This window comes from Populus alba, chromosome 17 (assembly GCF_005239225.2).
Source record: "Populus alba chromosome 17, ASM523922v2, whole genome shotgun sequence".
Lineage (NCBI taxonomy): Eukaryota > Viridiplantae > Streptophyta > Magnoliopsida > Malpighiales > Salicaceae > Populus > Populus alba.
The window spans coordinates 20,445,759-20,461,789 of NC_133300.1; the positions used below are offsets into that span (position 1 = coordinate 20,445,759).

The window sequence follows — 16,031 nt, forward strand, 5'->3', positions numbered from 1 at the left end:
TATTTTAATATATTTTTCAATCAAAACAAAATTTTAAAAAATAATTTCTAATAAATTTCTAAACAAGCATTTCCGTGCACAAAGTAAAAAATATTTGCCTAAACAAATAATTTTTTTCTCTATGATGGTTAAAGAAAAAAAAAACCACCTACAAAATACCAAACCATTCTAAATAAATTCATCAAGAGATTCTCATTTTTTTGTAGTCATTTGATGGAGCCATTCACATTCAAAATGTTCAATCGGCGCATAGATTATAAAATCTAATTATCCAGTTTATGTAATTGTTGTTGGAAGTTGTAGATTATGGCAATGTTTTTTCATTTATTATATACATTGAGTACTCGATATATCTTGAAATATATAGGAAACAACACTTAGAAGTTAATCACTAGATTATTTAAATTTATTGATGGAATTTTAAAACTGGAGGAAATATTTTTTAAGAGAAGATTAGAGGAAGCATCGAATACTAAAATAAGAGGTCGTTCATGTCTCGTTGTGTCTTGGTTTACGGAAGCAATGAAAGGTTTAGGCCGTGTGAGATGAATAACGATCAACTTTTATGAAGACGATAAAGACAGATGAGACATGTTGTCTGTATATTCTATTTTAAAAGAACAAAATTCACTTTAAAAGTGATGCTTATGGAACACATACATATATAGAAGCAATGAAAGATTTAGGCCTAATTCCCAGCTGCATGTAATATGTCAGCTTCCAAATATTTGAAAGCAAGCAAGAAAACCATCTCCCTCTTAGACCAAAAAGGCCTAACCATCTCACAGTTGAAGCAAATTCAATCCCATCTCACTGTCACAGCCACCCTTAAAGATCCATATGCAGCAGCAAAAATTATCTCTCTCCATGCACATTCCAATGCCAAAAGCTCTCTCTTTTATGCTGAAAGACTCTTTCTTTGCCTTCAAAACAAGTCCACCTTCATCTGGAACACCATGATGCAAGCTTTTGTAGAAAAAAATGAGCCCATTAGAGCCTTTTCTCTATATAAGCACATGCTAGAGAGTAATTACTTGCCTAACAACTTTACTTTCTCTTTTGTTATCAGGGCTTGTATTGATGCTTTTAATTTGCAAATGGGTTTATGTTTTCATGGCCAAGTTGTTAAATTTGGATGGGAAAGTCATGATTTTGTGCAAAATGGATTGATTCATTTGTATGCAAATTGCGGGTTTATGGACTTGGCTAGGAACATGTTTGATATGAGTATAAAGAGGGATGTTGTTACTTGGACTTGTTTGATTAGCGGGTATTTAAATTCCGGTCAAGTCTTGATTGCTAGGGAGTTGTTTGATAGAATGCCTGAGAAGAATCCAGTTTCGTGGGGTGCCGTGATCGCAGGGTATGTGCGAATTGGGTTTTTTAAGGAGGCTTTAGAGGTTTTCTATGAAATGCAGGTTTCTGGGTTTAGGCTTAATCGTGCTAGCATTGTTGGTGCTCTTACGGCGTGTGCTTTCTTAGGGGCTTTGGATCAAGGAAGGTGGATACATGCTTATGTTAAGAGGCATCATATGTCAATGGATAGAATGCTTGGCACTGCGCTAATTGATATGTATGCAAAGTGTGGATGTATCGAGATGGCTTGTAGCGTGTTTGATGAGATGGATGATAGGGATGTCTATGCTTTTACTTGTTTGATTTCGGGTCTAGCTAATCATGATAAGAGTGAAGCTGCCATTGATTTGTTTAACAGGATGCAGGATGAGGGAGTTTTGCCGAACGAGGTCACATTCGTATGTGTCCTAAATGCTTGTAGCCGTATGGGAATGGTGGATGAAGGGTTGATAATATTCGAGAGCATGAGTAATAGATATGCCATTGAGCCACAAATCCAGCATTATGGCTGTTTGGTGGATCTTTTGGGGAGAGCTGGGAAGATAGAGGAAGCAAAGAAGGTGGTGAGAGAGATGCCACTGCATCCAGATTCATATGCCTTGGGTGCATTGCTAGATGCATGTAGAGTACATGGTGATGTCCAGTTGGGTGAAGAAATGGTTGATAGCTTGGCGCAGCGGTGTCTTGACCATGGTGGTGTACATGTTCTTCTTTCAAACATGTATGCCTCCGCTGACAAATGGGAGGATGTCTCAAAGGTAAGGAAGAAGATGGAAGATAAAAACATAAGAAAGTTGCCAGGTTGTAGTTCAATTGAAGTGAATGGTACTGTTTGTGAATTTGTCACTGGAGATAGGTCCTATGCACTGGAGGAAGATATCATGTTCTTGCTGTTTGGAATTGACAAGCAGTTAAAGTCTCTTTTTCCTGATGATGACGAGCATTATAACGTAACCATGGAACAGGTTCCCTCGTAGCCAAGAGTGCATTGCACAATCAACAGTATTGCAATCGCTGGGACAGGTCCTGTGCATGCGCTTAGAGAAGATATCATGCTCTTGCTGTTTGGAATTGACAAGCACTTAAAGTCTCTTTCTCTTGATGACGATGATGATCATGATTGTGTAACCTTGGAGCAAGTTTTCTCATAGCCATTAGCGGGTGCACATTTAACTGTACTGTAATTGTTATTCACACAGTGTATAGGGAGGATAAAACTAGGGCTCTGAAGTTTTAAGATTAATTATAGATTGAATAACTGTTTAGAAATTTATAGAAATGTTTTTGGTATTTTTATTGAATCTGAATAATAATATTTATTTTTATAAAATAAACTAGAAGTTCCTATTTATATTAATATTAAAATCTTTTATAGAAAATAGTTTCTAATTAAAAAACTACATAATTAATAGAATCTATCAAGCATCATGATTACTACATAGAAAAATAATAATTAAATTAAAAATTCTAAACTAAATGGAAAATAAATAATTAAAATCCAAAATTAGCTAGGAAAATAATTAAAAATATAAAAAACAATAATTTCATGCTTCAATTTAGTCCATAAACTATTGAGATGATTTTTCTATGTCAGTCTTTCCCACTTTAAAAAAACTCATCCTCAAGTTATATGTTAGAAATTGAACTTCTTCACCAAATAAAAAAAAAATACTTAAAATATATTATACACAAAGTAGCATGTTTCTAACATGTGAATTTCAAATTTTAATTTATGATGTATATATAATAAGAAAAATTTTGTATATAATGTTATATTTTTTATTCCTATAAAGTTCACTTGAAGTTTCTTCCCATATTTATCTACTTTAAACTTGAGCTCGTCTAAATAAACACCAAAATAACTTTTTGTGATATCTTTAGAAGGTTTGTAAAAAGTTACCGGTCCTCCATGTCATTGCTTGCATGATCTTCATCATTATATAAATCTTCTTTATCATCTCCATCAAATTTGCATAGAACATCTTCATCATCAAAAGGTTCTTATTTATATTGACATTCAATCACATTGATTGATTTCTGTTTTTTAAGTTGTGGTTGTTTGTCTATATCTGACAAGGTCTCATTACCTCCATCAAGTTCATCTTCACCAACATCCTTTATATAGGCAAGTGGTTATCTAGATGAAATTTTAGGAATAAGATCAAGGTAAGTCTCCAAACATGTTCCTCTTCTCTTTGCGATTCTTGTTTGTGCCTCCCATTAGTCAAAATAGAACTTTTTTATCAGATGAATACTTGTAGTTATATTGACCATAATAGTTTGTATGAACTAATTCAATGACAGATTGGCCACATGCGTCATCCTCGACGCGTGCCTCTCTTCTTCCCTGGTTTATGTTTGACACAACCCTAATGTCTCAAGCCTGATTGTAAGGTCATCAAATTTAGTGTTGATGTCATCAAACCCAGTTTTAACTCACTCTTCTAAAGCTATTAACGCTATTGAATAGTGATCTAACTGATCCCACATATATCCCCTGATCACTGTCACATATATGGTTGTTACCAATTGCTCCACGATTCTCTTCTTTGTTCACCATTAATTTGAATGTTGACACACTCTGATACCACTAAATGCAGCTTATAGCAAATATAAAATTACTAGAGTTCTCAAGCTTTAAGGTTACATAACAAATTGTAGAGCAATCTAGAGAAAATTCTATGGTATTTTTATTAAATCTAAATAATATTAGTATTGATCTCTATAAAATAAACTAGACATCTCTCTCTCTCTCTCTCTATATATATATATATATATATAAATACTAAACTTCTTTATATGAAATAATTCCTAATTAAAACTCATCTAATTAATAAAATTCATCTAACATTATAATTTCTAAATAGTAAAAAATTAATTAAATTAAAAATTTTAAATTATATACGAAACAAATAATTAAGATCCAAAATTAATTAGAAAAATAATTAAAACAGGGAAAAAAGTAACTTCATGCTTAATTCTGGTACATAAACTCCTATGATAATTATTTCATGTCAATTATACATTAAGAAAGTAAAGCCTCTTTCCTCATTGATGAACCACTAATTTGGCTTATTGTTTTTTCTCAGCCTGGTGCAATTTAAAGCAAACACTTTCACAGTTGAAACATTGTAAAAACCCTGTAATAAAAACGTGGATGTAATAACGTTTGGCTCCATTGTAGGTGTAGGTTTCTCAAACAAATTGTCATTTTCTTTTTGTTTGCTAATTATTTAATTGCCAAAAGTAAAATCGTTTTGCTTTCTGAAAACAATTCATCCAATTTCTTTCATTTTTTTCCATGTTGCAGTAGTTTGATAAAACAATGGAACAATGCAACAGTAGAGAATATATGTTGCAGCCAAAAGCTTAAGGTCTACGTGTATTGTATTAGGGTTTTATAATCCCTAAATGTCCACAATTAATGCCTAAATACATGCCTAAGAATATTCACATTCCATAATAGGATAATATTACAATCAGCTCATCCCATATTTAGATATTCCATAATACCCCCCCTCAAGTTGGAGCATGAAGGTCTCGGATGCCCAACTTGCGCAATAAAAATTCATATTGTTGCTTTCCCAAGGCTTTTGTGAATATGTCGGCAAGTTGTAATGAAGACGTAACGAATTTAGTCGTAATACTCCCAGTCATAATGGCATCACGTATAAAGTAACAGTCAACCTCAATATGCTTAGTGCGTTCGTGAAACACAGGATTCTGTGACATATGAAGGGCCGATTGACTATCACAATGAAGGGACATAGGAGTCGGATGAGACACGCCAAGACTTTCCAGTAAAGCTTTAAGCCAAGTCAACTCACATGTCGTCATAGCCATAGATCGATATTCTGCTTCGGCGGAGGAGCGGGAGACAATGTGTTGTTTCTTGGTTTTCCAAGATACCGGTGAATTACCAAGAAAAACTATCCAGCCAGTAAGTGATCGTCGAGTAAGGGGGCAACCGGCCCAATCGGCATCACACCACCCGTGTAGCCGCATATCACTGTCACTACGAAGAAATACACCTTGACCCGGATTACCCTTAAGATACCGGACCACCTGCAAAGCAGCTTCCCAGTGTTCCTCCCGTGGGTATTGCATGAATTGGGATAGAATATGCACACTATAAGAGAGTTCGGGTCGAGTGAAGCAAAGATAAATCAATCGTCCTACCAAGCGACGATATTTTTCCGGATCGACTAATGTTGTACTAGTGGACAAAGCAAGTCGATGATTTTGTTCTAAAGGAACAGCTGCTGGTCGAGCCCCTAGTAACCCGGCCTCCGAAATAATGTCAAGTGCATATTTGCGTTGACAAAGAACAAAACCAGCAGGATTGCGCGCCACTTCAATGCCCAAAAAATATTTTAGGCAGCCAAGATCTTTCATGTGAAAGCAAGCACTGAGATAATCTTTGAATGTTTGTATATCACCCGGACGATTGCCAGCGATGATAAGATCATCAACATACATAAGGACACTAAGTTGTACTCCCCTCTGCAGATATGTGAATAAGGAGTAGTCGGAATAAGATTGCTGGAAACCATAGCTCGTCAAGGCGGTTGAGAGTTTAGCAAACCAGCACCGAGGAGCCTGTTTCAACCCATAAAGCGACTTTCGAAGTTTGCAAACTGCCCCAGTTGTCCCGATGCGAAAACCAGGCGGAAATTTCATGTAAACTTCCTCCTGAAGGTCACCATGCAAAAATGCATTATGAACATCCATCTGATGTACTACCCAATTCTTCGCGGCGGCCACAGCAAGAAATACCCGTACAGTAACCATTTTTGCGACAGGCGCAAAGGTGTCCGTGTAATCAAGGCCTTCAGTCTGATGATTGCCCAAAATGACTAGGCGAGCATTCAATCGCTCAATAGTACCATCAGAATTATATTTGATCTTGTACACCCACTTGCATCCCAAAGCTTTCTTCCCAGCCGGTAGACTTTGAACAACCCAGGTCTCATTATTTTCGAGTGCGGAAATTTCACGCTGCATGGCATCTCTCCAACCTTTGTTTCAGACTGCCTCCGAATAGGACACGGGTTCCCGCTCAGCTGTGATGACTGCAAGAAAGTGTCTATGTCGCATAGAAAATTTGTCACAATTCACATAATGTGCTAAAGGATAGGGTGTACCTGAAGAATGCAGTGGGTCGAGTGGCGAGCGAGATGGACTCAGTTGAATGGTGTTGGTGACATAATCATGGAGTCGGATGGAGGGATACCGCTGGCGATGTCCTCTTCCCAATAGATTAACCTCTTCTTCTAGATGAGGAGAAGTCGATGGGGCAATAGTTGGAAGTGACTCAGAAGATGAATGAGCGAACTCCAGCATATCCTTGGGTATAAGATCATGGGCCTCGTCAGAAGTGGTGAGAGCCATATCGGTAGTGGAAGGCCCATCAGTAGTTTGAGCAAGAGGAAAAACATCTTCGGAGAACACAACATCCCGAGAGACAAAAAAATATTGTATTTCCAAATCATACAGGCGCCATCCCTTCTTCCCATAGGGATAACCAACAAAAATACACCGACGACTTCTACTTGCCATTTTATCCCCCGTCTTTTCATGTGCATAACACAAAGACCCCAAAACGCGTAAGTGATTATAAGACGGTTCCACCCCATGTAAAACGTGATATGGTGTTTTCCCATCCAAAATCAAGGAAGGAGTCCGATTGATTAAGTACCCAGCACTCAATACACACTCACCCCAAAATTTAATTGGAAGAGAACCTTAAAATCGCAGAGCGCGGGCTACATTCAAAATATGTTGATGTTTTCTCTCCACACGCCCATTTTGTTGTGGAGTGCCTGTACAAGAAGTCTGAAAAATAATTCCTTGATCAAAGAAATATGATTTCAGACATGTAAATTCTATCCCGTTATCGCTTCGGACAATTTTGACTTTCCGAGCAAATTGTCTCTCAACCATGGCAAAAAATTGTCTAAGCATACTAGATACCTCTTTCTTGTCAACAAGCAAATAAATCCATACAGCACGAGAGAAATCATCAACAATAGTTAAAAAATACGAAGCACCACATGAAGAAACTGTTCTATATGGTCCCCATAAATCACAATGAATCAGTTCAAAAATACCCAAGGTCTTATTTTCGCCAACACAAAATTTATCTCTCCGCTGTTTTGCTCTTTGATAAACATCACAATTTTTATTCAAACTGTTTTCCTGGTTACTAGGATGAACTTCGGGAACTAACTTTGTTATTCGTAGAGAAGGATGCCCCAGTCGCTGATGCCAGAGATCAAGAGACGCTTGATTACTGATCTTCATTGTATTAATCCGCGGTATCCCTTTGAAATAATAGAGTCCATCTCGTCTCTCACCCGCACCAATCAGCATCCTCGAGGTGTGGCCCTGTATAACACATAATTTTTTTAGTGAATAGTACAAAACAATCATACTGATCAATTAATTGCGACATAGAAATTAAATTGCAAGTAAGTCCTGGCACATAAAGGACATTTGCAAGGCACAAATCTCCATCAAGAACGGTTGTTCCCTCTTTGACCGCCAAAGCACTACTTCCATCTGGTAATCCAACGGGACACTGATCGATTATTCTTAAATCATTAAGTTCCTCAATGGACCCTGTCATGTGGTTAGAAGCCCCTGTGTCCAATATCCACACCGAACCAGTCACTGTCCCATACAAATTTTTAAGCTTACCGGTCATTTTATCAGTTATTTGGTTCGGCTCTCCCAAGATAGCCTTTAATTTTGCCCACTGCTCGTCACTCAAACCTGGGAACGACGAGCTTCCTCCTGCGTCTGCAACAGTGGCAGAACTGGACCCGATGTTGGTGAGAGCAGCGTTAGCACGGTGGGTTCCTCTGTGACCCCGGCCTCTTCCTCTACCACCGGAGTGCCCTCTGCCACGGCCAACCTCTCTTCTTTCGTCTCCCCTGGGTCTGTCACCCCACCATTCAGGGTATCCCGTTAGGGCAAAACAATTATCTTCTCCATGCCCTGATTTATGGCAGTGCGAGCAGATCCCCTTCTCTTGCCCGTCGGTTCGAGTCATGAAGCCCTGCTGTCGTCCGTCGGTTCGGGTGCGAGCAACAAAAGCCACAAATTCTCCTTGTTCTTCTCTGCCTCGAGTCATCCCCTTCACCTGTTCTTCTTGAGTGAGGATGGAATATACCTTGTGCAACCCCGGTAATGGGTCTTGTGCCAAGATGTTAGATCGGGTTGTCCCGAACCGCTGCTCATCGAGACCCATAAGAAACAGGTGCGCCTTCTCTTCCTCTCGTCTCTTTTCCAATTCTGAACCCAGATTGCATGTGCACTTTCCACACTTGCACGCCGACAATTGCTCAAAATTGCCCAGCTCATCCCATAATTGTTTCAATTTTCCATAGTAATCCATGATAGTCATTCCTTTCTGTTTGCAATCGGCCAATTGGGACCTTAATTGTTGAATCCGAGGTCCATTGGTGATGCTGAATCGGTCTTTGATGTCCAACCACAAATCCCGTGCAATCTCTACATGAGATATGGTTGATCGGAGTGTGGACTCGATAGTGTTTCGAATCCAGGACACCAACAATGAGTTGATGGTCCACCAGTCTTCCCAATCTTCTGATTCTTCACTGGGTCGTTCAATAGACCCGTCGATGAACCCGAATTTCTTTCGGGCTCTCAGGGCCGTTCGGAACGAACGTGCCCACTCTTCATAGTTGTTCCCCTTCAGTTGGACCTGAGTAATCATAAACCTAGGATTATCAAGAGATGTAATATCGTATGGCGAAATCGTTTTTCGATTCTCACCAGATACACTCCTGCTGCCGGACATGGATTCTGCCATGTATTCTATTTGATTGTGTTTCGATTGTTTTATTGCTCTGATACCATGATAAAACAATGGAACAATGCAACAGTAGAGAATGTATGTTGCAGCCAAAAGCTTAAGGTCTGCGAGTATTGTATTAGGGTTTTATAATCCCTAAATGTCCACAATTAATGCCTAAATACATGCCTAAGAATATTCACATTCCATAATAGGATAATATTACAATCAGCTCATCCCATATTTAGATATTCCATAATATAGTCCGATGATATCAGTTAAATTGGGGAGTTTTATCCTTTTCTTTAGTTAAGAATTTGTATTTTGTGTTCCTCGTGAATTACCTGTGAATGTTGGAACTCGGTAGTTAGATGGTTTTGGTTAGAGCGCTATAGCTGAAGTGGGGTGCGCATGGTTTTAGTGGCTGTTAAAATGATTGTCTTTTATTCACAAAAATGACTAATCAAGCTTAAGATCAGTTGCCTGTTATTGACAACAGATGTCAAGTGAAAGGTTCAGGAATAGATTTCGTTTTCCTCTGAATGGTCTTATTTATGTGCCAATCTCTCATGGAGGGATCACGATGATGTAAATTCACAGGTCCTATTAACTATTCATCTTCAAGGCTTGTTGCCAACGTTGCACGTCACATTTTATGAATCAACGGGTCAGCGAGCAGACGCCACAGAGAAAGAAGCAGTGGCATTAGATGAGGAGGAAGCAGTAGAAGTGGAACTGTCTCCACGGACCCTTTCTACAGATTCAACAAAGGGAGGTCTAGTTGGTTGCGTGTGCTCCAGTGAACCCCTACTTTTGAACAAAACAACTACCTCGGACATTGCTGGCCTTAAAGTTGGTGATGATTGGGTACACATCAAGGCAATCTCTATGATTTTCTTTGCATGCTCCGCTACATACTCACTGGGATCTAAGCTTTCGTCCACCAATTCAATGTGCTTGCCATCCTCATATAGCTTCCATGCCTGTTGAACATGATGCAGACAAAGATACAAGACTGAAATGACAGCATAATAAACATTGTCTTCGTTAAGGTTCTAGCCTTCCGCGACTCACCTTTTTGAGGAGGTATTCAGCACCAGGATCAGCTATCATCTCACTGCTCTTCTTGCCACTTACGATTTCAAGGACAACGATACCAAAGCTGTACGTGTCAACTTTTTCCGATAGCTGTCCATGGAGAGCATACTCAGGTGCTGTGTATCCCCTGAATTCATGGGCATTGATTCAAATTTTGATGTCAGATATAGAGGCATTTGAGAAGTATTTGTGCTCTTTAACAAGATTTGGTAGTATGAAAACCCAATCTGTTATGACTAAATGTGAAACACCTAACTGATTCATGTTCCATTAGCATGGATTATAGTTATGTTCACATCCACCATCATGTTTGCTATATAGTTTCACCATACAAGGAAATACAACAGGAATCTAGTAGAAAAATGGTGGAAAGCTGTTACGAGACTTAAAACTCTTCTATATAGTGCTGCAACTGCATTCATCTTTCTGAAGGTAATGTTTCTTGTGCTTACAGATGAAAGTTTTACTTCCCGAGAACCGAAGAGATAGAAATATGTTTGGTTGAAGAGACATAGAAGAAGATACAAAATAAATTTGTATCACAACAATTGCATGGACCCTTCTAATTTCAACAGTTTATTGTAACTTACAATGTTCCGGCAAATTTTGTGCTCAGGTGGCTCTGATTTTCAGGTAGAAGCCTTGCCAACCCAAAATCTGCTATCTTGGGTTGGAAATCGTCATCCAGGAGAATGTTGCTGGATTTTATATCTCTATGAATGATGCACACATGGAATTGCTCGTGCAGATAGGCCAGCCCTTGAGCCGTGCCGAGGAGTATATCAAATCGTTGCTTCCATCTGAGGGATCCTCGTTTTTCACCTGCTCCCAGGTAAAGATTCAGCTGAAATTTCAGTCTTCAAAAAAATTGCAACTATTTTGAAGTGGCATCATAGCCTATTTACGTTACCAAATAAGAATCTATCAAGGCTGCTGTTTGCCATGTATTCATATACAAGAAGTAGCTCTGGTCCTTTGTTACAACAGCCGAGCAGACGGATAAGATTCCGGTGATGAACATTGCTTATCAGTGTGACTTCACTTGCAAAATCTGCTTTGACCCTGTTGGACTGGCCTAGAGCTAGTTTCTTTACTGCAACTACTTTCCCATTCTTCAGAGTACCCTGTGAAATTGACAAGGGATTTATTAACAATAGAACAGTGAGGCAGAGGGTAGAACTGATATGAGCGTTATCCGTAAAGGAAAAAAGCTTCCATGCTAGATGTGATGGCTATATGTTGCAGAATACTTGCAGTCTCTGCTATTTCACCTTGTATACATCACCAAAACCTCCTTCTCCTAGCTTGTTTTCTTCTTTAAAATTTTTTGTTGCCGATTTCAAGTCCTTGTAGTTGTATATGGTGGCGCCTCGCAGCTCGGTTGCATCTAATATATTACCTGCAACAATATTAGGAGTTAGGATTTCACTCTGCAATAGAACATGAAAAGTGAAGATTGTGACCCTGCCGTTCACTTTACCTCTAGTAGCTGCCTTCCGCTTCTTAGATAGTTTAAACCAAACAAACAATCCAACAATAGGCAGAACAAGGGCTGGCCCTCCAGCTGCACCACTGATAATCGCGCCTTTTTTGGAGCTTGATGAACTTTCTGCAAGAAAAACAGAATGTTTGATTAGCATACAGGACTGGACATAGCCAGTCAAAAGCATCCCTTTTTTGTTTCAGTATCATATGCTGGCTTCAGACGTCTATCTGCAACATAATTCCGTAGATGGCACAGTTGCTTCAATTTGCAAATGTCCATAGCATTTTTCTAAATCACAGAAAACATAAGTTAATTGGCTCAAAGACCTCATGAAATAGACAAAAAAACAGATAGAGACTTGGTGTTGGTAGAGAGGAAATCTCACTAGTTTTCAAGAAAGGCAGGAGATTGATAGTCTGGTTATCAGCAAAGAAGGGTTTGTCCGAGTATCTCATAAAACATCCTGAATCAAGTGCCCTACCATCCGCATTTGGAGGACACCTCTGTATGTTTTTATAGGCAACTTCCATACAATCTTGGCAACCAGCCGAATCAATAGTTTGCACACATTGTGCAATGCCATACACCGATACATTTGAACCTGCCACTTCCCTCTTGCTAGCAGCAAAGAAACCATCTATCCTTGGTGTCGCCACTCGAAGATCGCTTAAGAGGCCTGCCACAGTTGTGTTAAAAGTAGTATCTGGTGATGATGTAGTTTGATTCCCGCAATACTCGCGATTGGCATCCCGAGTGGTCTCCCCATAGAAATCGCTCCTCTCATACCTCAACAAAGCAGAGAACATAAAGTTTAGTAACAGGTTAGCTAGTTGCCAGTTTTCCAGGGTGTCTCAACAGCCTTGGTTCCTGAATTATTTGCTGGATTTTGAAGCAATAGAACCATAAACCAACAGGTTATTGATGAGAAAAACTTTCCGGGAAAAACTGACAGTTCATGGCAAACTATTCGACCATCTAAACAGTTAGATGCTGTCCACTGACAGAAGGGATTGATTGGTAGTTTGATGCCATTTCTGGTCATAATTATGCTAGAATTTTTCACCTTAGGCAACAAGCATGTGAACTCACAAGTAGGGTTTTTCCCTGTCAGAAAATGTTTTTCTTCCTTAAAACTGTCCTGAGATCGTTTTCAACATCAAGAACACGGGAAATTCTTAATATATGATTAGATGCTATAACCTGTTAAAACCTCAACAAAAATTCATTAACCAAGTCTTAACTTAATTTACAGGGTCCAGGAAAATACCTGAGGAAACATCCATCATAGACAACACGAGCACCATTGGCCACAGAGCAGTTGCGAATCTGCGTCGAAGCAGCAGAAAAACAAGCAATGCATTCAGCTTCAGACATATAATCTCTGCATTGAAACATGACATAAACCGGGTCCGAACCACTCAAACTTTGCTCGGTTGCAAAGTGTTTGCTGCTGTTCATCAAGTCTGTCCTGACTAACCCGAAGGTTATGTTCAGGTTGCTGTTGAAATTCGACACGCTGCTAACATTATAAGTGCTGCAACCTTGGCTTAGCATATTGATTCCTGGGTCTGATGCTCCAACTTTCAGCATAAAACACCATGTGATCACTACTACTGCGTTAAACATGCAATTCCTGGCCTCCATCTTTGTGTTCATTATTTGATTGTCTTTCTACAGGACAAAATTAAAATCAAATAAGATACTTAAATATCAAATGACCGGGAACAAAAGCCACCTACACAGAATTTTCTGTTATAATTTTCAGTATCTATCCACTATTAATTAACATGTGGAAGCCTATATATGTGTGTTCAGGAATGAGAACCCTGTGGGTGGATCAAACAGCCTGGTTTAGAACATTGTCGTCGCCACAGCTAGTAGATTTGTAACCTAGGCTGTCTTAAAATAATTCTTTGAGGGAATTTTTTTTTTTTGTATAGAAATTAGGGAAACTTGATTAGCTGACTTGAAAACATCAATATCTACCAAAGTAATTGTTTAAAAAAAAGTTTTTTTTTTTTTTTTAATGAGAAAACGTTTTTTTTTTTTTTTTTCTATTTCTATTATTATGCTTTTTTAGTTTTTTTTTTTTATTTGAAGGGTTGTAATAGGCTTTTGACAGGTAATACATATAAATGAATAAAATCAAATATTTTAAGACTCCCTCATAATTACAATGTTTTTAATGTCTAAGTATTTCAACTTATAACAAATCTTATTATCATTTACGTCATAAAATGAAACTTTTTCTTTCTTGAAATGAAGGGTCAACAACATGTTAACGGGAATAACTTAGAGTTATTCTTAGAAATAATTGAGAAATAAAGGCAGTGACACAATTGCACGCGTCACAATAATATTTTCAAAGAAACAATAATTGAGAGATGTTAATTAGATAATAGCACAGCTATCCTTAGAAGCAGCTTGTACTCCTCCAAAGAAATGTGAAAATAACTCATATCTCTGGCCTGTGCAAATGACAAATTCCCCAGCTAAAGGGATTGCACGGTGAAAAGTAGGGTGATTATTTTTAGCTTGGTATGGTTTTTATAAAAAATAATAATTAAATTGAAATAATTTTTTTTTTAAAAGCGAAACTAGTTCAAATTGATTGGTTTCAGTTAAATTCAGTTTTTAAGATAAAAATTGGTTTAAACAGGTTTGGCTTAATTTTTTCAATTTAGCTTTATTTTTTTCGCTTTGGCTTGGTTTTTCCTCAGTTGGGCTATGTTGTTTTCCGGTTTGGTTTCGGTTCAATTTTAAGCTTATAAAACTAAAACCATACCAAATTGGTAGGGTTTTTTTTTTAATTTTAATCAGTTTAATCGAGTTTTTTTAACGGTTTGATTTTTTCAGTAATTTTTTTTTTAATTTTTTCAGTTTATTCAATTTTTTGGTTCACCCTAGTGACAAGCCTCCGCCATCTCAAGCAGTCTCTGAACTCCATTGTATGCATGGTGCTAATTAATTGAATTTTGAAGATAAACCTGTTGTTGAATATGCTTCCATTACTTAGATTTTACCCCCCCCCCCCAGTATTAGACTTTACTATGTATCATCAAAACTGTAGTAAAATTCATTATTTATATGTAATATTTTCTTATCGGAACATTGATTTTTAACTAATTTACTTTGTGTATGTGTATATTCATCGATGTAGAATCTCTAAACTTACTCCAATCCTATAAAAACCTTGATAAATATGAGATGCACGCAAAAAATTATATTTTTTCTGATATGTCATCACCTGACTGGTTTGAAAATTTTTTTAAGTGTTAAAATAGATTCAAGTCAAATTCGACAGGATTGAAAAAACCCTAACAAATAAAAGAAATTCAAAAATTCAAGTCAAATCCGGCAACCTTTGTAATTAACTTCTTTTTGGCTACGTTGCGATATATGGTTCTTACCCCTCCTATATCTTCCTCCTAAGTTCATGATTTTGAAGATCAACATGCCTCGAAGAAGGTCAAATCAATTTAAGAAGACACAGAAATACCATGTCCGTAATCAACTTACAATAATGCACAATATCTAATGTTTTACAAGGTCAACAAGCTGGCAGAGAATGCTAGGTTACACAGAAATAGCAGGTTTTGCAGGTGAGGGAGGGCTAATTCGCAATAAACACGGGCTTTTGTAGTTTAATTAGAGCAGAGTTATGGGCTACTATCATTGATCTTGAACTTGTATGGTAGCTTGAAATTTATCTTATTTACTTTAGATTCCGACTCTTTTCTGATAGTGAATTTCGTTACAAAATAGGTGAGAAAATCGACAGTAACTATACTTTTATTGTTAGAGCTTGTACACTTTTTACTAGAGATTGGGAGGTCAAGATTTAACATACTTTTTGAGAGATCAACTTTACAGCAGACTGGTTAATGAACTTTGATTTATCTTGCAACCTATTTAATAAGGAAGATTAATGTATTGTTAATGACCTTCCTATGAGTTTATATACTATTTTGTATTATAACCCAATCAAGTCTGTTTTACCTCGTTTAATTTAATTTTTTTCAGGCATTTAAGCCCCAATTTGCACCCAAAAAAATCATGCAGAGAATGCTAGGTTACTTTCTTTGCAACTGGTTTAACAAAATAGAAGAGGAAGGTGAGATCACAACAAGGAGAACAAAACAAGAAACTTGCACGTTGTTTATAGAAGATGGCTTTGTTTTTCTTATTATTTTCTCGTCTTTAAAATATATTTTTTTGGTTGATGGGATGATCAACCTTATTGTTGCTAGACTATATATATATATACATGAA

General features: G+C 37.6%; 2 protein-coding genes across 2 annotated transcripts; one reads left to right on the forward strand and one right to left on the reverse strand.

Annotated features, from left to right (window-relative positions):
* Positions 1-452: 452 nt before the first annotated feature.
* Positions 453-2,636, forward strand: LOC118037166 (pentatricopeptide repeat-containing protein At5g66520). Its single transcript, XM_035043079.2, has one exon. The coding sequence runs from the start codon at positions 711-713 to the stop codon at positions 2,331-2,333; it is 1,623 nt and encodes a 540-aa protein (XP_034898970.1). The 5' UTR covers positions 453-710; the 3' UTR covers positions 2,334-2,636.
* Positions 2,637-9,828: 7,192 nt separating this feature from the next.
* On the reverse strand, positions 9,829-13,496 carry LOC118037210 (cold-responsive protein kinase 1). Its single transcript, XM_035043128.2, has 8 exons — positions 13,027-13,496; positions 12,145-12,545; positions 11,754-11,882; positions 11,545-11,672; positions 11,184-11,397; positions 10,864-11,095; positions 10,250-10,400; positions 9,829-10,158 (listed from the first exon to the last, which is right to left on the reverse strand). Exons 1-8 carry the CDS (start codon positions 13,413-13,415, stop codon positions 9,844-9,846), a joined length of 1,959 nt encoding a protein of 652 aa, XP_034899019.1. The 5' UTR covers positions 13,416-13,496; the 3' UTR covers positions 9,829-9,843.
* Between the last annotated feature and the right edge of the window lie 2,535 nt (positions 13,497-16,031).

Excerpts from the sequence above, each read along its gene's own strand:
- LOC118037166 (XM_035043079.2), top strand. The coding sequence starts at position 711 with ATGTCAGCTTCCAAATATTTGAAAGCAAGCAAGAAAACCATCTCCCTC.
- LOC118037210 (XM_035043128.2), bottom strand. The coding sequence starts at position 13,415 with ATGAACACAAAGATGGAGGCCAGGAATTGCATGTTTAACGCAGTAGTA. Across the intron at positions 10,401-10,863 it reads ACAAAATTTGCCGGAACATT|GGGATACACAGCACCTGAGT; the intron begins GTAAGTTACAAT and ends CCATGAATTCAG. Across the intron at positions 10,159-10,249 it reads CTGAATACCTCCTCAAAAAG|GCATGGAAGCTATATGAGGA; the intron begins GTGAGTCGCGGA and ends CATGTTCAACAG.